General features: G+C 41.7%; 1 protein-coding gene across 1 annotated transcript in view; it reads right to left on the bottom strand.

The window, feature by feature from the left end:
- LOC137424946 (proto-oncogene tyrosine-protein kinase receptor Ret) overlaps positions 1 to 12,081 on the bottom strand; it is a 172,083-nt gene extending 160,002 nt beyond the window's left edge. Inside the window, exon 1 of the mRNA XM_078775263.1 lies at positions 11,592 to 12,081. Within this exon, the coding sequence (XP_078631389.1) occupies positions 11,592 to 12,081 (490 nt within the window). The remainder of the gene's footprint in view (positions 1 to 11,591) is intronic.
- Between the last annotated feature and the right edge of the window lie 10,315 nt (positions 12,082 to 22,396).

The following is a 22,396-nucleotide window of genomic DNA, read 5'->3' as shown; positions in this document are numbered from 1 at the left end:
TGTTATTAACCGTAGCCTATACTGCAAGTCTTTGAACAAAGGTTGCAGTCCAAGGCGAACATTTAATGAAAGAAAAACTTGCATTTAGCATTGTGACCTAAAAATAACATTTCATAATAAACTTCAGAGGTCCAAAATAAGTTTACATTTTGTTAATGGTTGCTTTATGCAGCTTTCATCGGCTAGAAAAGCATGGGAGGAGGGAATTTATTTTTAATCCTAGCCAACTGGGGTAATTGATTATGTGAGAGTTGATTGGTTATTCCCTCAAAATACGGATGAGAAACCTCATTGGGTCTTGGTATTTTATATGTTGAATGCTATTGACATTGCATGTGGTACATTCTTGTGAGCTTCTGTGGTCCAAATTTCTGTCGACGCTGTCACTGATGACTCGCCAATAAGCGATGAAACTGTTCCAGCAGATGAGGGTGTCAGTAACAGTTGGATTCCCATGATGCATGCACTACTTGTGAACGTTTGGCAGCTGCAGAGGAACTCAGGTAGGGTTTGAAACAGCAAAGGGCTGACCTTGTGTCGCTTTATGCAGCTTTCTTCGGCTAGTAGAAGAGCATGGGAGGAGTGTATATATATATTATATATACATACAGTATACACACACACACACACACACACACACACACACACACACACACACACACACACACGATAGCCTAGAGGTATGTACACTTGATTATGAGCTGTGCAGCCTCAGTTTGAATCTCGGCCCAGCTATAAACTGTCATCCTAGTGTTTAACTGGCATGGTGTGAGCCGTCCATTGGATGGACATTCAATTAGTGGTACACGTCCTGCCAACATTGCTTGGTGCACGAAAAATTTGCTTCCTGGATGAGACAAAGACCTGCATACTTGATACAAATATTTATTTGCACGGATTTTTGTTAGTGCAAATATTTTTGAGCATTTTACGGACATGACATTATATTTTGCATGGATATACAGCACCCCTACAGAGGGCAGCATAAGGCAGAGCTGGAGAGGTGTCATTCTTCATACCATTTTCTTAGCTGCCAATCAGAAACTCTGCACGTGTAACGTGAAATGAAGTAGGGTAACGTTGGAGATTCAATATGTTTTTCATGTTAAATATGATATCCATAAGAAGATATAGTGACGATGTTATAACAAATATTAATTAAGAAAAATGGTCCAAAGAGTGTATCCTCCCTTAGTTTGAGGTTGTCCGAGGAGTGTTTTTGGCCCATGGCTTTCATAAAACGACTGGTCAGGCCTGACGTTTGACTGAAAGTGGAAGGATTTTTGGAATTTGTTTGTTTCAGAATTTGCTTGCATACTCTTTGTGAAAAACAACATGGGAACTTTAATGCCAACTCAATAATGCTAGCAGATGGGACAAAGAGCTTAATGTCCATCTGAGGGGATGTCCCACTTTGTGATGCAATACGTCATCTTTGAAGCAACTCAATGCACCATGGTTTAAAATATTAACCAAAACAAGTTAGCAGCTAATCCACTTTCTGTCAGAAATCAAACCCTTTAATAATGACTCAATACTGCAGTTGAGATAACTTCACTCCTGCAAATTTATGGTCATGATGGATACATTCATACATTCAAAGTCATAACCAAGCAAGTATCCAGCAAGACTATGGGCTGCAGACATAGCGATGGGGGAAAAAATCTCGCAACTCACGACAATGTTTTGAAAGTTGGTCATCGCTTGTTTTTACATCATTTGCAAATGTCATTTAAACAGCTATTCCTGAAACCTTTTGATTAGCCCTCGACACCTTTTCTCGGCAGTATGTTGACTTTACTACAGGTGAAATTAAACTGCCTGTCCCATCTGCTTCTAGAGATGAAAACATTCTTTTGGATGGGACAACCAGTTGTTTAATCTATACCATACAGGATTATTTGGCAGCTTTCTAAATAGTAGGCCTTTGGACTGCTATTCTGGCTAAATTTGCCACCCACATTCAATTGCCTATGTCCAAGAAAATGCGTTTCATTTCTTATTTTTCTACAAGACTGAGGAGCATGTAAAAGCAAGGTGTTGGAGGGTATGAATTAACAGTAGGTCTGCGGGGGGAAACTCTTGGACACAATAAGAGAGAAGGAGAGAAGGAGAGAAGGAGAGAAGGAGAAGGAGAGAGAGAGAGAGAGAGAGAGAGAGAGAGAGAGAGAGAGAGAGAGAGAGAGAGAAACACTGAAACCTGCAAGTAAATGGGTTGGCTTTGGAAAAGTTAATGGAGGTAATAAAGATTGTGGATAAGGATGGGGGGGGGAGGTGCCATGAGATGGCATTACACCATCTGCTTGAAGCCCTGGAGTGTACTTTAGCAGTCCTGATTTATTTTTTCCAGAGTAGTATCATAAAATATTGTTGTATATTCCAGAAAGTTCTTTCAGAAATCTAGAGCATTACAAAAGGACATCATTTATTCAAGGAAACAGATGCAGAAGTAAGCCATGTGTCCCATCACACATGTGCTGTATGCATACCCCCTTTATCTTAGTCTGTCAATTTACTTGCCTTCTTGCTAACCCAATTGCTCCCATTAATTTAATCAGGATGGTGTACTCTCAGATCCAGTACTCCTTGCAGACACTGCACTGTAACTGAAACTTTTTCAATAAGCTTCATCACTTCGGGGATGGAACCCAGACTCGGCAGCTCAATGACAAGTCCGCTACAAAACTGAGCTCTCATGCCACAACTTCAAGCATGTTTATTCTCAAACAGAATTTACGCTCTCTTTGCATGTGATCATTGTGTGATTCGTCGGCTTCACTTCTAAAATTGTACCCACTATGGATAAATGGTGGATCTGATGGATCACTTTAAGATTCCTTTTTTGATGGTGGAAAATGTGTTTATAGTTGTTTTAGGCTCGAGTGAAAGTATTATGAACCTAATTCTGCAGCAAAAAGTTATAATCAAGTGATGCAAGGTTTTTAAAAAGAAAAGGTTAAAAAGTGAGCGCAGATGAAAAGGTGAGCGATACAGGTTAGTAGGTGAGCTTTACATATAGGTGGAAAAGTTATCGGCTTAAGAATGGCCTACTTTTAGGTTATTGTGCATTGAACAGCATTTGAGTAAAAACTGAATGAAATCTGTGGCATCCCAGTTACTTTCCATTGCTTTGCACCATAACAAAATAAGGTCTCATTCCACAGGTCTTGAGTTTCTGCTATGTATATCAACAACGCTGAGATTGTGTCATAGGACCTTTCAGAATGTGATGAATGTCTTCCAAAGATGCTGCCAATCGGATGGTTAAATTAAATGCAATGTAGGCCACAATATATGATACCATCATGCACGTCTTTACCTTTAATTTTATCCTGACAGCAGCTTCTATCGAATGTACACGACAAGCTAATCAGATCTCAGGGATACATAGAGCATAAGAGAATGCACGCGTAACATTTCATAGCTGTCAAATTTGTATTTTGTGTACAGACTGAAGGGAGTACTGCTTAAGGGAAATTATAACCAAGGTGCTTTCACACCTGACAAGTTCAAGCAACAACAATAGCGGAGACTGAAGGCAAAAAAAGAAAAAGAAAAAGATTACAGTACTCGGTAGGGCGCATACCTCTGCCAGGCTGAACAATTTACATTTTGTATCCCACTGATAGGTCAGATCTGGATGCAGACCACCAAACTCGAATCGGCTCGTTCTTGTCACCTACCCAACTCATCCACCAAGTTTCATCTGAATCCGTCCACAACTTTTTGAAATACTGAATCGTGTTCACACGCAAACAAACAGACAGACAAACAAACAATAAAGATATCATGCAGAGCACGATACTTGCAAAATCCCCCCCCCCCCAAAAAAATTTGACCTTAAAAATAATTGACAGTTGAATTCAAAGACCAAATATGCAAATCCTGATCAAATATCAAGTCAATCAGATGAAAATTGAGGATTTTAGAATTTGCACCCAAGTTGTTCACCTTTTGGCCTATGTTAACCTCAAAAATAATTGGTGGTTAAATTTGCAGACCTGATTTGCAAATCGTCTTCAAATTTCAAGTCAATCAGATGAAAATTTATGATTTTAGAAATTTGACAGTTGTTGACCTTTTCCCTATGTTGACCTTTTTACATTTTGAACTCAAAATCAATAAGCTTCTTCCTTATGAGCAGCTCTACCATTTTGTGAGGTTTTGTGAAGATCGGTTTAAAATTGTGGCCTATAGGCAATTGCATACAGTCAGAGACAAAGACAGAATAAGACACAAGACCAACTGATATACTTGAAAAATCTTCGATTTTCGCAAATAACAAACAGACAGGGGTGAAAGCATAACCTTCGCCCACCTTCATTGGCAACTGACGGAGGTTGAAACACAATTTCAAACTCGGTGCTCTATGAAGGTTTCACAATCAGCTCACACAGAACATTCACAGGAGTAAACACAGCAGCACAATCAATATCTGGACATCGTTTCTGCAGCATCTATAAATAAGCCTTTGGTTTTTGACAGCATCTTTTTCCATCCACAAATCCGATCCATCTCATGGCCTAAAGGATTGTTGAGCACCATGTTGGCGTTTCTATTGACAAATAGTGGCCAAAATATAGACCGGGTGGTGCCCATCTACTCTCCGGGACAGGTTTAGCCAGGAATTTTGAATTTAACCACGGTGCTCAGGATGACAAGCCTATGCTTCAACGAAAGACATCGGTGGATTTTTACAAAGTCTACCAGCAAAGTCTACCAGAAACAAAGGGCTAGCAGACAGGTCGCCAGCTTAATGTGTCACCTATCTACTTTTCTGTTTGATGGACAGCTGATTTTTTGATGCTCTGCCTGTGATGCAGCAGTCAGACAGTTTCAATTGAGATCAAGAAATCAAACCCAAACAAGAAAGAGCAATCAGAGATTGCAGACCCTCGCCAGGATGTTTTGGTGGTTTTTAAGGTTTTTATGTAAAAACAAAAATGGCGGCCGAACCACGTGACCGATGACGTCATCATTATTACTATTTTCTCCATCAATTTATCCCTAGATGATGCTCAAGAAATTTCACCTTGATCGGATGAAGTTTTGTACTTGTCAGATTATGACATCATAATGGAGACACCTATGACATCATCATTAACACATGTTATTCCCCATGAAGAGTTGTTTACAAATATGCCATGTCTCAATTTATTCTATGCAGCGCTTTCGGAGATATATAGGTGCAATTTTTTTTTCGGGTTTTCCAAGATGGCGCCTGTAACACGTACCCTATGACGTCATAATTATCATTTAAAAATTATACAGGTGGAGATGCACCTATGGTGAAAAATTCCTGTCAATCAGACCAACGGTTGGAGAGAAAATCATGTTTATTCTGTGCAGACACACGGACTCAAATACAATACCCTCTCCTCTGGCGAGGGTAGCTTAACAGCTCAACAGCAAGAGCATTACCTCTGCACCATTCTATCGGACTCCTCCAAACACAAGATGTTAGTTACCCCAGAGGGAAACTGCAAGAGAGTAATAGAAAGTCCTTCCTAATTATTTGAGCACCCAAACCTTCTGGAGGTGGTATCGATAGAACCATTCATCATTCACATTGGTTCACCCTCTCAGTAAAACCAACTCAAGATGCTCTCAAATGCACCATGCTTATAAAAACTTGCCTTGAACTTTCTCTTGTAACTACTATATAATATTCCTGGTTTATTTTAACAATTTTTCTTTCACAAAAGCTTGTATGTAAATTGATAAATAGCAATCGAACCAAGGAGCATTGTCGCTCATTGTTCAGAGTTTCTATACAAGAACAATCTGTCAAAAAGGTAAAGAATGGAAGGTCATTATAACAGTTCAAAAGAAAAATGAAGGAGCACTTCAATGCAAGATGGTTCAGTGGAATATAAATGAATATTGTAAATCCATATGACGACGGTGTACTAATGGATCTATCTGCACCCGATGCTGTTCTTTTGCAGTGTGCACGTTTCAGGCTCCATGACCACTAAACTGATGTCAGCACACGGGCCTTCAAAGAGTACCCTGCAAAAGCTGACTCCTCTTTTTCCTTTGCATAAAAATTATTCTTTCAGGATTGCCTTCGAATGCTAAAGTAGGTTTACAAAATCACACTTTAAATGAAGAAAAAGACCTCAAAGCAATCCCCTCAATTAAAGGCTAATAGGTCTCTTGCCCATCATTTGAAACACAATCGTAAGTGACCTCGATGCAAGACATCTTGCACTTTTTCCAGCACACATCATCAATAATTTTCGGCTTGCATTTTCGAAGCCACATTACTCAACCCTGAACATGCTCTTTTCCCAACTCAACAATTAACCGATTCCTTTAAATCTTCAACAAGAGGACAACTTTGTCCATCTGGACATGGTCTATGGCCCTGCTTGCAAAGCTTTACACCAGCAGCATCTAAGGTTTCCTTCAACCATGGCCAATTTATTTCCATCATGTTACCAAATTGCTCCATATAACGATTGAATAGTATTTTCTTCCATCTTTCCCCTATCAAATGGTCTATTGTAAAGGTATTATAGGAACAATCCTATTTCTTGCAATAAACAGTGTAAGTGTATACAATGCCTTCAGAAAGTATTCACAGCCCTTGATTTCTTTCACATTTTGTTGTGTTACAGCCTGAATTTAAAATGGAATAAATTGGGATTTTTTTTGTCACTGATCTAATTACATGAATTAGAAAGAAACACACATTTCTATATAAGGTCCCACAGTTGACAGTGCATGTGAGAGCAGAAACTCTTAAATGGAGTCTAAGAAACTGTCTGTATAACTCCAAGATAGAATTGAGGTGGCATAGATCTGGTGAAGGGTTTAAAACAATTTCTAGAGTGTTGAAAGTTCCCAAGAGCACAGTGAGCTCCATCATTAGGAAATGGAAACAATATGGAACTACTCAGACGCTTCCTAGAGCTGGCCCTCTGACCAAACTGAGCAACTGGACAAGAAGGCCCTTGGTCAGGGAGGTGACCAATAACCCAATGACCACTCTGACAGAACTACAGAGGTCCTTGGCTGAGACAGGAGAACTTGCCGGACGGATAACAGTCTTTGCAGCACTTCACAAATGTAGGCTTTATGGGAGGGTGGCTGGACGGAAGCCACTCCTGAGAAAAAGGCACATGACAGCTCGCCTGGAGTTTGCAGAAAGGCACGTGAAAGACTCAGATCATGAGGCAAAAATTATCTAGTCTGAAGAGATGAAAATTGAACTATTTTGCCGAAATGTAAAGTGCTACATCTGGCGGAAACCGAGCACAGCTCAACACCAATTTAACACCATCCAGACCGTGAAGCATGGTAGTGGCAGCATCATGCTATGGGGATGCTTTTCAGCGGCAGGTTCTGGTAGACTTGTAAGAATAGAGCGTACAATTAATGGAGCCAAATACAGGCAAATCCTTGAGGAGAACATGCTACAGAGTGCGAAAGACCTCAGACTGTGGCAAAGATGTACTTTTGAACAGGACAATGACCTCAAGCATACAAACAAACAACACTGGAATGGATTCAGAACAAGAATGTGAAAGTCCTTGGGTGGTCCAGCAAAAGCACAGATTTGAATCCCATTGAGAATCAGTGGAATTACTTGAAGATTGCTGTTCACCAATGCTCCCCATCCAACTTGACAGAGCTAGAGCAAATCTACAAGGAAGAATTGGAGAATCAGCCCAAATCCAGATGTGCAAAGCTGATACAGACGTACCCCAGAAGACTCGAAACTGTAATCGCTGCCAAAGGAGCTCCTATGAAGTATTGACTAAGGGGTTGAATATTTATGTGAATTAGATATTTCTGTGTTTCATTTTTAATTATTTTGTAAAAGTTTCTAAAAAATAAAATTCCACTTATTGTAAAGGAATTGACAGATCAGTGATAGTGTAGTGACAGTGACATCAGTGTCGATCAGTGACAAAAATATCAATTTATTCCATTTTAAATTCAGGCTCTAACACAACAAAATATGAAGAAAATCAAGGGCTGTGAATACTTTCTGAAGGCACTGTTTGTACTGTATACATGTACCGGATACAACTATATCGTTACGTGGAAGGGGGGCTCACTGCCCATGGATATCTTTAATGACAGGACCCACTGCCCATGAAGGCGGTCCAAGAGGAGGAAAATGCTGTGTCCGTTTATGTGCAGGGCAGTTGGGAGATTGCCTTTGATGATGGAGGAGAAGGCATTCCTCTCTCTGCTTGGTCACCTCTCTAATCTAATTACCTCATCCACATCTCTCCATGGGTGCACTTCACCCTGCTGTCACTATCACCAGCCTGGACGACATCCACGATCACGGGCCGTGGTACAGAAGAGGCAAGTTTGTGCTTGCATAAAGTCATCGCTGATATACCCATTGTCTGTGCAGGCCTGGTATTGTTTGCGCCTATAAAATAAAAGTAAGAAAATAGTTTGTTTCTTTTCCCCCATCATCCTTATCTGTGTCTGTGGACCACTTGGTTTGTTCATATTTATTGAGAGCACCCTGTCTATCCTTTCCCCGAATATATTGTAAACTAGAATGGCACTCAATGGAGCGCATACCAGGCTGAACAGTTCATATTTTGTATCCCACCGATACCCCATATCTGGATTCGGACCTGAACCGATATCGAATCGGCTTGTTCTCGTCACCTAACCAAATCTTCCATCTGGTTTTGTCATAACTCATCAACTTGTTGAAATATCATGCTACATATCGTCCTTGCCACACTCCCAACCAACCTGCCTACCAAATTTCGGCTGAATCCGTCCAAAACGTTTTGAGATACCCTGCTCACAGATAGATAGACAAACAGGGGAGAAAACATAAGAGGTGCCCTTAATTTCGAAGAAATGTCCTCCCACCTTCCAGCTTCCTGCACACGATCAATCCGTCAAATTTGGTTTATCCATTGGACAATCCTGATGGTATGTTAAAGTGATTCATTACATATAGTAGATAATGAACGCAGTAACTTTAAACATCATTTGGGCATTCGCATTTCAACCTTTATGGATGTCTGGCTCAGATGGTCTGCATTAGCTGAACTGTTCTATTTGGGTACTTAGTTGTTCCCTCTGTCGCAAAAAAAAAAAAAAATTATATTTATATATATATATATATATATATATATATAATTATATAACTGTGAGAAATAGTAGAAACTCCACAGTACGAGCAGGGAGTCTCATTTGAATGATCGTTTTAAGGCCATTTTCCCCGCTAGAGAGGGGAACAGGGCGAACAGGGCGTCTAGTATGAGCAGGGCGTCTCATTTGCATTAAATAAATTAATCGGGAGATTAAATCAGACGCGGACGTAGCTTCAGGACGGTCGATCTTTAATTTTCGACAAGATTTCGACCAACAAAGGTCTTCTTCTTAGTCGTCCCCAACTTCAACGGAAGTTATAGTTGTATATATATATACAACAGAAGTTGTATATATATATATACAACAACAACAACAACAGGCATTTTAAGGCCATTTTCCCTGCAAGAGCGGGGGTTAGCCTTGCGGTCCCCATGACAAGCTTCTCCATTTTGCCCTATTTTCTGCATCTCCCCTTGTTAACCCCCTTGCCCGCATTTCTTCTTCCACCATCTTTAGCCAAGTCTTTCTCTGTCTTCCCCGTCCTCTATTTCCTTCTACATTCATTTCCATCACTCTTCTCAACCAGTCACTTTCATCCTTCCTCAACACATGACCAAACCATCTCAACCTGTTCCTCTTCACAGCATCAATCACAGGCTCTATTCCCATCATCTTTCGCAATTGATCATTTGTCTTCCTCTCTCTCAACGATACTCCACACATCCACCGAACCATTCGCATTTCCACCCTTTCCAGCCTTCGTTGCTGCTCTACGTTCACTACCCATGTCTCGCTCCCATAAATCATAACACTTCTCACACATTAGTCCATGAGCCAGATAAATTTTGACTACCAAAAAAGAGGGCAAATCGCCACTATATTTTTCAGTTAGCCTTACATATTGCCTGTATGAAAAAATGTGATGGACATTTGAATTCGGTAGTTAAACCCATTTTGGTGGCCATTTTCCAAAATGGCCGCCAATTTCATATTTCATCAATTTTCATATCTCATAAATTTGGCCGTAACTTTTAATCGGCTGGTCTGAGGCACATGCATGTTATATGCATAAGATATGTTCAGTATGTCATTTGGCATATTTCAAAGTAAACTAAAAGGAAATTTGTTCACTACCTGTCGAGATAATTGGGAAAATATATTTTTAAAAATGTGTAATTTTCACGCAAAAATGCTCAACTTGCTTGGGGAAGGTTGAATATTTTTCATTGCTGGCTGTCATTAATTATTTAATTAATAGGCTGGGCGCTTGTGGAGAGTTTCCCGGTGCCAGTGCATTTTGAGGGTAATTTACACCCAAAAAACATTCTTCAAATCCGTAAAAACGGAATGAAGAATAAAATCTATAAGTTGTGTGTTATATATAGGGACATTTGCAAACAGAAATTTTAACAAAGAGCCATTTTATGTTACTTCAGGTGAAGAATGATATACGTTTGATTGCAGTCATTTCATATACATGATATAATAATCCACTTACCGATGATGGTGTCTGTTCGTACTCTGGTCAGGCTTGTATCGTCTGACTTCTGGGAGTTGTATGCCCCCGGTTGCTCGTCGTACTACCCTTGTTGTTTCACCGCTGACATCATCAGATGGTTGCCAACTGTCACTGGACGTTTCGACCCATTTGTCTTTATGCGGCTTCCAATGGGGATCTTCGCGACGATACCATAACCAGCATGACGCCTTCCCTGCTTGCTCTCCTAGTCTGCATATAACTGTCCTCCTCTGCCTTCCTCGAATACCTAGCATTTGGCACATCCTCTAAAATGACTGTGCAGGGAATCCGTGACAGTCCACCTCCACAGGGAATAGTCATGTCTTCCAGCCCCTCTGTTGACACATCTCCATCAGCTCGGCGTACTTGGCACTGTTCCTCTCATGGGCCTCCTCGCAGCCTTCTTCGCATGGGACTGCTAACTATCACGATGATGATCTTTCGCTGAGTTGACCAGATAACAACATCTGGCCGAAGGGTTGTATGCACAATATCTGGAAAGGCTAGCTTCTGGTGCAAGTCCACCCGCATCTCCCACGTAGATCCATCTAGAAGGCATGCCTTTGATTGATGAATATGTGTAGGCCTCTGATGTTCTTGCAGACTTTATATGTAAACAATGTGTGTTCAGTCATCATCGCTATCCGACGAAACGTTTTCAACCTGTAGAAATCCTTCTTCGTCATTCACCATGTTGGAGCATGTCAACAGCTTGCAGGCTTCTGTACATTTGAGTGCATTGATTAATTAATACATGTGCAGTCAGATGGCCGGCAAGATCGAGCACACTTGCAAGACAGGAGACTTATCACGACCTCTGGAGCTGGGGAACCTGTCATCCACTTTATAACTGGAATGCCGTTTCCACTTGATGTCCATCCATGACCTGCGATAGGATTGGGAATGTCTGGGGAGTTAATCAAACTACGTCTCCAGATAGAAGCCTGGTAGTTTGCTCAAAATGTGTGTTGTCGAAGTGTGTCCTCACATGGGGGAAGCTGTCCGGACTCGATTTCCCCGCTTCTGCTATGGAACATTTGGTATCGTAGCTCGTTTACTTCACTTATTTTAGTGTTGCGGCAGTAAAGTTGGCATGTGAAATCTTGAATGACATTGAATAACTCGTTTGAGATGTCCCAGTTGTTGCCAAGTGACGCAAAGGCTTCTCTGAACTTCTCATCGCGTAGGAGAATTTTCAACGCTTTCAACTTTCCTTGCCCAGCAAGTGAGCTGACAGTATCACATCCAGTCCATGGATGAAGTCCCAATAAGGCAGTACAAACATCTCGTCCCAGTGCTGCAGCCAGTTTGGTGATGTCGACAAGCCTGACTGATGATTTGTTTCCACGTCTTATGAAGAGTTTGCTGTTGATATCTCTACTCAGTGCGAGGCAAATGATGAAGACATCAGTGTCTTCGGTGACACAGATCAGGGATGAATAGCTGTCTGCGGCATGTTGGCATGCAGTAATAGGCATGTATCAGCCTCTTCTTGGCTTGAGTTGAGATCTTCAACTTCTTGCCAAATGTCATGGGTAAGCTTCAGGCAGAGATCACCACACGTCACAAACATAACTCGGTTTCCAAGCTTCTCTCTTCTGTTGGTCTTTCCAGTTTTCAGCTAGGAAAGAAGTGAGCTGGTTTTTGCTCTCGGTACATGACAACAGCCGCCTCCAATTATGTATCTTGTGGCCTGGCATTATCTTGATGAAGGCAACCCCATCTTCTGAACCACGATTAGCGCGCTCAGCGGCTTTGATTGATTGATCTTGGTAGATATCGAATACCACATCGATCCTCTCACTTCCTTCGCTGGCATGGATCATTTGTGCAAATACATGATCAGAGAGTTCATTGAATGTGCGATTCTCACCATGAAGTTTCTGGATGAGTCCCATTGCATCGATGCGGGTAGCAGATGGGTGAGGGACTTCCTCCACTGGTGATACTTTGGTCTCTAGGTTTTTCGACAAAACAGCTTTATTCGTCTTTTTCATAGTGCCATCCATGTTTGCTAGCGCCCAGGGTAATGGGCCAAGAGGATGACATAGGACATCACGAATCTCCAGTTTTCGGTTTTGGGCAATGAGAACCATGTTTGCAAACAACCGTCGGTCAGCTTTCAAGACTGTTTCTTTAGTTGGACCTTTAGCAGTTTTATTTTTCATGTCACTGAATGTTTTCAACTTGAGCTTCTTGATCATGTCATGGAAGCCCTCTCCCTTTTGAAGACGTTGCTCCTGGTATACTGTGTAAGCTCCTTCTCCCTGTTTGCGTGCCGTCAGCAGGCTACTGGAAACCTCAGGTGTAGCAACTGCCCCAATAGATATACTAACAAGATCCACAAGCTTGTTCCACAGCAAGTTCCACAGCTTGTTTCAAAGGTTCACGACTCTTTGAACCTCTCATATACTTTGTTGACTTCTGACAAAAAATGCATATTTTGTCATAGACTCTCGTATGTGTGGTGCGCACTTGTCGTGATGATTCTCTTGGGTTTGAGGTATTGTCTTCTTTTGTGGATGTTTCCTGTTTTGACAAACTGGCCAATGATTTTTTGTGGGTGAACTGTGCTCTGCATTGTCTATGGTAATGCAATGTGGGTATACCAGTTGAATCATGTTTCAAATTAAGAATTGGTTCAAATTGCCTTTCCCTTGCGGCTGCCTGCAATACGACCCATGATTGTTCATCTTGTGGTGATGATTGTTCATGCAGTGGTGACGCTTTCGTGCATATAATGCATGTTTGGAGAGACTATTTCCTTTTTTTCGCTTTCAATTCTGCTTCAGCCATGGTTTGTCTTGTTGGCTTGGGATTCACTCAATACCTGAGAATACACAAACAACACATCTATTATATTTTGCTGGTTTGATAGATGCATTTATATTTAAATATATAGATATAGTCCTTGTGCCCACCGTCGAATTTTGAAGTTTGTTTACCAAAAACGAGGGCACGTCGCCACTATATTTTTCAGCTAGTCTTACATGTTGCTTGTATATGAAAAAATGTAATATATATTGCAATGATATCAGGTTTTGTTGGGCATTTTTGCGTTGAAATTGCACATTTGTGACATATTTTCTCAATTATCTTGACAGCTAGTTAACCAATTTCCTTTTAGTTTACTTTAAAATATGCCAAATGACATACTGAACATATCTTGTGTCGCGGAGCATGTGCCTCAGACCAGCCGATTAAAAGTTACGGCCAAATTTATGAGATATGAAATATGAAAATTGATGAAATATGAAATTGGCGGCCATTTTGGAAAATGGCCACCAAACTGGGTTTAGCTACCGAATTCAAATGTCCATCACATTTTTTCATACAGGCAATATATAATTCTAACTGAAAAATATAGTGGCGACTTGCCCTCTTTTTTGGTAGTCAAACTTCAAAATTTGACGGTGGGCACAAGGACTACATGCAGCATACACCTTTTCCTTCAGCTTCAACGACACTCCCCTCCTCATCAGTACGCCACTCAGTTCCCGAAACTTCTTCCATGCACATCTCACTCCAGCAACCTTTGCCGAGTCTGATCCACCTTCTCAATTCAACATGTCTCCGAGGTAACAAAATGTTTTCACACCTTCCAGCTTCACGCCGTCTCCAAGATCCAACTCAACATTTCCTCCATCTGCAGCTCCCTCTGTGCACACCTTACATTTGAATGTAGCTGCCACACTGGTTAATGACCCTCTCAGACCACTACATTTTTGATGAACCCACTCAGCGCACATTGTATATTGAATGGAGTTCACTCCGACACCCTTCCTGCACACAGCACAGGGCCACTTCCCAGTTCTTTCCACCTCACCACATGCTTTACCACTTGCCATCACCTTCGTTTTTCCGATATTCACCTTCAGACCTTTTGTCTCCATACATTCCTTCCACTTGTTCATCTTCTCCTTCAGTCCATCCATACTTTCTGCAATCAACACCAGATCATCTGCACACAACAACTCCCACGGAAAAGCATCATTTACGTTCCGAGCCAGCACCACCATCACAGCTGCAAATAGTCGTGGACTTAGTACCGACCCCTGATGCACTCCCACCTTCACCTCAAACTCACCACTGTCCCCGTCCTTCGTCCTTACAGCTGTGCGCAATCTTTTGTACATTGCCATCACTACTCTGATCAACCATTCCTCCACACCTAACTTCCTCAATGCCCATGCCACTACTTCACGTGGAACCCTATCGAATGCTTTCTCCAGATCAACAAACCCAATAAACAACTTATGCCTCTTCTCCATGTACTTCTCCTGCAACTGCCTCACAATAAAAAGCACGTCTGTCGTTCCTCTTCCTGGCAAAAATCAAAACTGCATTTTGTCAATCTTCACTTTCTTCCTTATCCTCCTCTCCAACACCTTTTCCAATACCTTCATTCCATGCTCCAAAAACTTTATCGCTCGATACGAGCCACAGTCCAGAGGGTCACCTTTCCCCTTGTATAGAGGGACGAGGGTACTCAGTTCCCAATCCACTGGAATGCGGCCTTCTTTCACCACCAGATTGCAGATCTCTGTCATTCTCTTCACACCTCAATTTCCCGCTGCCTTCAATATATCTCCCACAACTCCCGTCGGCCCTCCCGCTTTTCTACTCTTCATTGCTTTTATCGCTTCCTCAACTTCCTTCTCAGTTATCTTCTCTGCCGGTCCTAAAACTGGGTTACTCTCTATGTTGCAATCCCATTCATTCTCTGCATTCAACAGTATTTCCATATATCTCTTCCATCTTCCTTTAATTCCATCTGGGTCCACAACGATTGGTCCCACTTCATCCTTCAAGCAACTCACCCCCATCACATCACACCTCTCTTTCGCTATCTGCTTTGCAATCCTGAATACCACTCTCTGACCCTCTTCCGAATCGAAGCGTTCTCCGAACATTTTCCTACATGCCTCCTGCGCCTTTGCTACCTCTTTCTTTACAGCCTTCTTGGCTGCCTTATAACTTTCATGATCTGCCTTTTCTGCCCCCATACCCTTCGCCTTCTGCCACTCCTTGAACTACTTCCTCTTCTCATCAATCTTCTTTCCAACTTCATCATCCCACCACCATGTTTCCGAGTGCCTGGGTGGTCCTTTTGTCCATCCACATACCTCACCAACGGTTCCCAACAGACTATATTTCATTGACATCCAACCACTTTCAAGCTCAACCACATCATCCTCGACCATACTCAGCCTCTCTTTTAATGCCTCCCTCACTGTCACCTCTTTCAACCTCCACACCTTCATTCTCGGTTGGTACTTCACCCGCCGAGCTCTCCTCGCACCTTTCACCCTTATGTCGCAGACAACCAAGTGGTGCTGTGAAACAGCCTCCTCCCCCGGGAACACCTTTGTGTCCCGGAGGTGCCCCCTATCTCGCCTACGCACCAGCAGGTAATCAACGGTTGTCATCGACCCACCTGACGTGTATGTAACAACCTTATTATCCTCTTTCTCGAACTGAGTATTACAAATCAACAAATCAGCTCCATCAGCAAACTCCAAAATCCTTTCACCTTCTCCATTTCTCACACCATATCCGTAACCCCCATGAACTCCCTCAAAACCGTCCATACCCTTTCCCACATGTCCATTTAGGTCTCCTCCTACCACAGCAACTTCCTCATCTTTCACGTTTTCCATCAGTTTCTCTATCGCACACCAGAACTTGTCCTTCTCTTCATCGCTCCGACCAACCTGCGGAGCATATCCTGAGATGACGTTCACCAAGAGCTTTCCAATCATCATTTTCACCATCAACAACCTTTCACTCACTCTAGTCACACTCACCACACTGTCTACAAACTCCTCAGAAAACAGGACACCAACACCATTCACGCCCTCCGGGCATCCTTGCCACACAAACTTGTATTTCTGTCCCTGCCTACCCTTCACCATTCTCACACCACTTCCCTTCCATCTCGTCTCCTGCACACAACATATGTCCACTCTTCTTCTGACCAATACTTCCACCACTTCTCCTGATCTCCCTGTCATTGTCCCTACATTCTATGTCCCAAACCTCAGAAACCGATCTCCACGTCGGGCATTAGACGTTTCGTCGTCATAAATGGAGTGATTTCCACCCTTGCTTCGATCGGGTTCCCCACCTTGAGTTTTGACGAGAGGGAGTGGGGTCCCCCACGGGGTACTTCTGGCTGTACCCTTCCCATATGTAGTTGTAATTGTCATGGTTCTCTTTTTGAGGCAATTTTTTCATGGCCAGATGCCCTTCCTGGCGCCAACCCTTTTAGTCGCCTCTTACGACACGCAGGGATACGGTGTACCTATTCTAAACCGGGGTACACACCGGGTATATATAACCCGACCAAATATCCCGTTGGCTTAGCGGTTCGGGTGCCGGCTTTGGATTCTAGGATCCTGGGTTCGAATCCCGGTCGACGGCTGAATTAACGCCAGGGGAGTTGACTCAGCCTGTCTTCCTTCCGAGGTCGGCAAATTGAGTACCAGTTCACTGGTAATTCCCTGTGTGTCGCAAGGGGAGACTAACAGGGTTGGTGGCAGGAAGGGCATCCGGCTGTAAAACATTGCTTCAAAAAGGGGACCACCGTGCCCGATAAAGGCCAACCCCTGGTCTGCGTTGGAAAATGGCCTCTAAAGGTGGTTCATACATATATATACGTAGTATATATACATATACATCTATCCTGATTCAGATGTACCATACTTTGTTACAGAGTATCTGTGCTCCCAAAGTAGCTTCTTGGCAATTGTTATACAAGGTGGTTTGCCATTGCCTTCGCAGCAGTCGTTAAGGCAGGCTCGCGTACTCTTCCCAAAGGACACTGTGGGATCTTTATCATCCACCCACTAATGCTGGCAGACATTTTTTGTGGGACGCCCAGTTTAATGTCCATCCGAGGGACGGCACACACAATGATAAATCACCCCGCCTGGAAACAGCGGGATGACATTTAATAGCTGGCCCAAGATTCGAACCCAGCCGAGACACCTTAGAGGTGAGTGTGTGTACATCTAAGGCATCCTGCCAGTCCATATACAGGGTGCCCACAAAAAAACAGCACCCATACAATTTTAATTTCATAAACCTTCTTTATTCTTATTTTAAATGACAAGTCCTTTGGTACAGATTTGCTTCGCATGACGCATGATCACTATGGAAAGTTTCTGATGGATATCTTTAATGTCATCGATTTTATAGAGCTTAGAGCACATGCTCCAGTTGTCGTCTCTACGCTTCGCGCAGGCACACTTGGATTTGATGGAAAAATTGTTTATTACTCTCACAGATTCAGCTGCAGTGATTGGATGGATTTTGTCAGTTATTGCTGTTTTGATATCATCCACGGATTGTGGCCTTCCTCGGTCGGTCGATGTTGTCCTTAAGCATCTAACCCCAAACTCGGTTTGAGTCTTCTTGAAGGATATCATTCTCAGGTAGATTTGGACTGAAAATATTTTTCTTTATTTGTCCATGGAATGTTGAAAAAAATGGGGCTATCTTGCCTAAATCGAAATCTGCTGACTATACACAACTCCACTTTGAACACCGGCAAAAAGTAACAGGATATTATTAGTATGGCGGACATCATTAGAGGTCGAAGGTTTTCTTGTGGTCACCTGTATATCAGCTTATCTGAACAGCTCATAATTTCAAAGAATTCACCAAATGTCTGTCCGTCCGTTCCCAGGTACCGCAAAAACGGCTGAACCGATCACAACTAAATTTTGGGTGGGTAATCCTGGGACCCCCTGGAGTAAAATAGGCTATATTGTTTTTCCAGTTTTTTTCAAATTTTTCTGTTTTTCCAAACAATACATGAATAATATTTACCGATATGAACAGTGATGTGGCTTTTATTGAAATTCTACAAATACTGTTTAGATTTTGATGATTTGCGTGTGATATTATTTAACGGATGTTTATATGAATCGTTTAAAATAAAAAAGCCTTCAATTTCTGATATTTTGCCTTTTCATTTGGGCCTCCCAATTGAAGCCCCGCCCGTAGGGCAGGTACTGAGGTACCATTACTAGTAATTTCAAATTGAAGGAAACGTCACTGCTCTGAGTCATGTAGTTTAAATTGCTAACCATTGGCCGAGTTAGCATCAATATCTGATTTTAACCTCAGAACATGGGCAGGTAATTCTCATGAACTTATGAGGCCAGGTAATTCTCTCTGCGCAAAATCACCAGCAAAGCCTCTCATCCAACCTTGAGTTGTATCTCCTAGGGATAATTACCAATAGCAACACGATTTCCTGGCTAAACACCTCAAGCCCTGTTAGCAAACCAAATGATGATTGCAGAATCAATTTATGACACTCAACAGCAACTCAAGGTGTGCCGAAGTCATTGTGCACAGTGTCATTGGCTAGGCATTAGTGATATGTGCTACAGAAGCTTAAGCATTCCAAACAGTTTCAACATTTCTGAATGGATCGTGAGACATTTGTCCATGGCTGTTTCAGTATTTAGTTGTGTTTTTATATATTCGTATGCAACCTGTAAGCAACCTGCTGGGCTGCATCATTTTCTGGGGATGCGCTGTGCCACTGATGCAATGCCCCCTTACAGCAAGTTGGTACTCATTTTGTGGACCTCGGATGGATGACAGGCCGAGTCAACTCAGCTGGTGTTAATTCAGCGGCACGACAGGGGCTTGAGTTCAAGACCCTAGGATCTTAAGCCAGCCACCTTACCCGATAAGCCAACACCAGGCATATTTAGTTGTGATATTAATACTACAACATTAATACTTCTGCATGGAATAAATGCATTTGTTGGAAAGTTTGGGGGTGCAAAGGAGCCATTTGCTCATTACGTACACATGGGAAGAGGCTAAATTGATAAAATTGAAATTAGTTTTAAAAAAAATAAAAGAGAGAATGAGTTGGCCCATTAGCATGCTCGGAACTCATGTTCAAATTCCATATCCGATATGTATTTGTATTGCTTACTAATGTACTTTAATTCAAATTAAAGTACACTGATGCCTCCTAATGTCTTTGCCTAGCATGTGATTTATGTACATGCTCCACGATGATCGTTTTATCAATATTAAAAAAGGAGAAGGGAAGACAATAGGAGAGAGAAAAAGGAGGGTAGGAAGTGTAATAACAGTGGGGAGAGGAGAAGAGAGGGAAGAGGTTAGGGAAGAGATAAGAGTTCAGGAAGGTGGATATAATAAAGATCATATTAGATGTCGAAAATTTTCTGCATAATAAAAATATGACCCAGAAGCAATACGACTACGGAATGACAGGGAAATACATGAAAAGTAGTATGGTGTAGTATAGAAAAGTCTTCGTCTTTCGAATGCAGCACAGGCTGCGGGGTCGCATCACTGGCAGAGGGAGCGGCCGAGCTGCTGATGCCCTCTGTAGGTTTGGGCAGGTATTTGTAATTTGTTCAGGGTGCCGGAGATAACTCGCCTACTCTTCATGAAGGACACAATGAGATCCTTAACATCCACCAAATAATGCTGGCAGATGGGACACCCAGTTTAACGTCCATCCGAGGGACGACACACACATTGATGGACCACCCTGTCTGTGAAACACCGGAATGACAGGAGGGTAAGTTGAAAAAAGAGAAGGTTAGAATCAGAGCGTGGGAGGAGGCGAGAAAAGGGGAATCTATATTGGAAAGAGAAGGCGGATGAGGTTAAAATTGCTATTTTGCATTCGTATCGATAATACATGAAAACATTTTTTAAACCATTTTGTTTGCCAGTCAAAGTGCAGAAACCGATTCAATTTCCAGGATGCACAAATTTGCATTAAACGACAATAAAAAGGGCTGTAGCCTTACTTTTATGTTCTCCGAACATCAATTAACTCGTGCAGTTATTTATTTTTGAAACAAATAAATTCCCTGGAAATTAAATAATTTTGTGAGGCGAAAGAATAAATTTAAAAAATTTGCTGCCACTGAAACACTACATTTTTACTGCACACTGCATTACTGAATTCAGAAACCATATCCAGTATATATATATATATATATATATATATATATGAAAACAAACACGACATAGAGACAAAAACACCGAAGCTTTTTGTGCTGTACTCTTCAGGGCGATTCACAGCAAAGAGACCAGAAGAGATGAGAACTAATGCATTTATAAGCATGTCTAAGTAACACCGTGACACCTATTGGTTCTTCAGTCATGACGTCATTGGTGTTCTGACCGACCATTGGTTGACTCAGTCACCACTGTCCAGGGCTCCGATTGGCTGGAGCGGAGTTGTCAGCGATGACGCACCATTTGCATCATTACCTTGGACCGTGGTTGGGGAAATACCTTTAATCTTTCCGTAAAGGAAAGATACGGAAATACGCAAAGATTAAAGGTCACCAATGACGACATGACTGAAGAACCAATCGGCGTCGCGGTTACTTAGACATCATACTAAAATACGCAATGTGGCGTCTGTCTGTCTGTCTGTCTGATGATTTTTTGACCGCGATACATTGCGTCATCACTTATCCAATCTCAGCCAAATTTGACAGGATGACCAAGGGTTACATAATGAAGGTTGTAGCGCATTCATTTGCCCTCCTCCCCACGGGGGTTTTCTCCCCCGAGCGGGTTTTCACCGGCATTGCCATCAATGGGGTTAAGTGTTGAGGTGTATATCCATGTTAAGTTAGCTTTATCATGGTGTTTTACCAAGGCCGCTTTGAAAATACCAAAACTACCGATAATAGCATAATATTAATGTTATTACAAGACAATATTAATACGAATAATGTCTCACCTCCCCAAGGGGTTTTTCCTCCTTGAACAAGAGTCCAAGTCAACGTTTATAAATATCTTATCATAGCGTATTTGTGGGAGCAACGGCCCAATGGCCTCTACCAGAAGTAAAAAATATTATAAACCCCAAACACGCATGATTAGCTTTTTAAACAGTCGCTAATGCTGTTTATAACACTAAACAAAGAAATCTGGAGGAATCCCGACATCCGTGAGGTTTTACTTACAGAAATGAGCGAAGATCTACTGTACTCCAAGTACCCCAAAAGTGTTGGGTTAATAACATCACCCTTCCTGCTGCTAACGTGACGTTTTTCGTAGCGAACTTTTGAAACTCGCTCCTGCTGTTTAACACGAAACTGAAAGGGAGGAAGCCCGGGGTGTGCTCATTTACCAAGCAGCTAGCTAGCGCTTGCCAAGCCAGCCGTTCATTAACGGTTTTGAATGGGGTGCTTGAATGGGGTGCTTGATCGAATGCTTAAACCACTTGGCAATCTCTCCACAAGAAACTTGGTAAATTAACACACATCCAATGTCCTTGAGATCCGACCATAGATCGACTGTAATCTATATACCCGAAAGAGGAATGACACTTCCTGCCCCTCCCGTAGTGAGCGGGTGTACTAGTGCTTATAAATGCATCAGTTGTCATCTCTTCCGGTCTATTTGCTGTGAATCACCTTGAAGAGTACAGCACGAAAAGCTTCGGTGTTATTGTCATTATGTCGTGTTTGTTTTCCTGTGTATTAAAGTTCTGTCGTACCAAACATCTGTATAAATACAAATGTGTAAATACAAATATATAAATACAAATGTATAAATACAAATATATAAATACAAATATATAAATACAAATGTATAAATACAAATATATAAATACAAATGTATAAATACAAATATATAAATACAAATGTATAAATACAAATGTATAAATACAAATGTATAATACAAATGTATAAATACAAATGTATAATACAAATATATAAATACAAATATATATATATATATATATATATATATATATATATA

This window comes from Myxine glutinosa, chromosome 4, assembly GCF_964187855.1.
Source record: "Myxine glutinosa chromosome 4, kmMyxGlut1.1, whole genome shotgun sequence".
Lineage (NCBI taxonomy): Eukaryota > Metazoa > Chordata > Myxini > Myxiniformes > Myxinidae > Myxine > Myxine glutinosa.
This window is presented reverse-complemented; position numbering and strand designations above follow the sequence as displayed.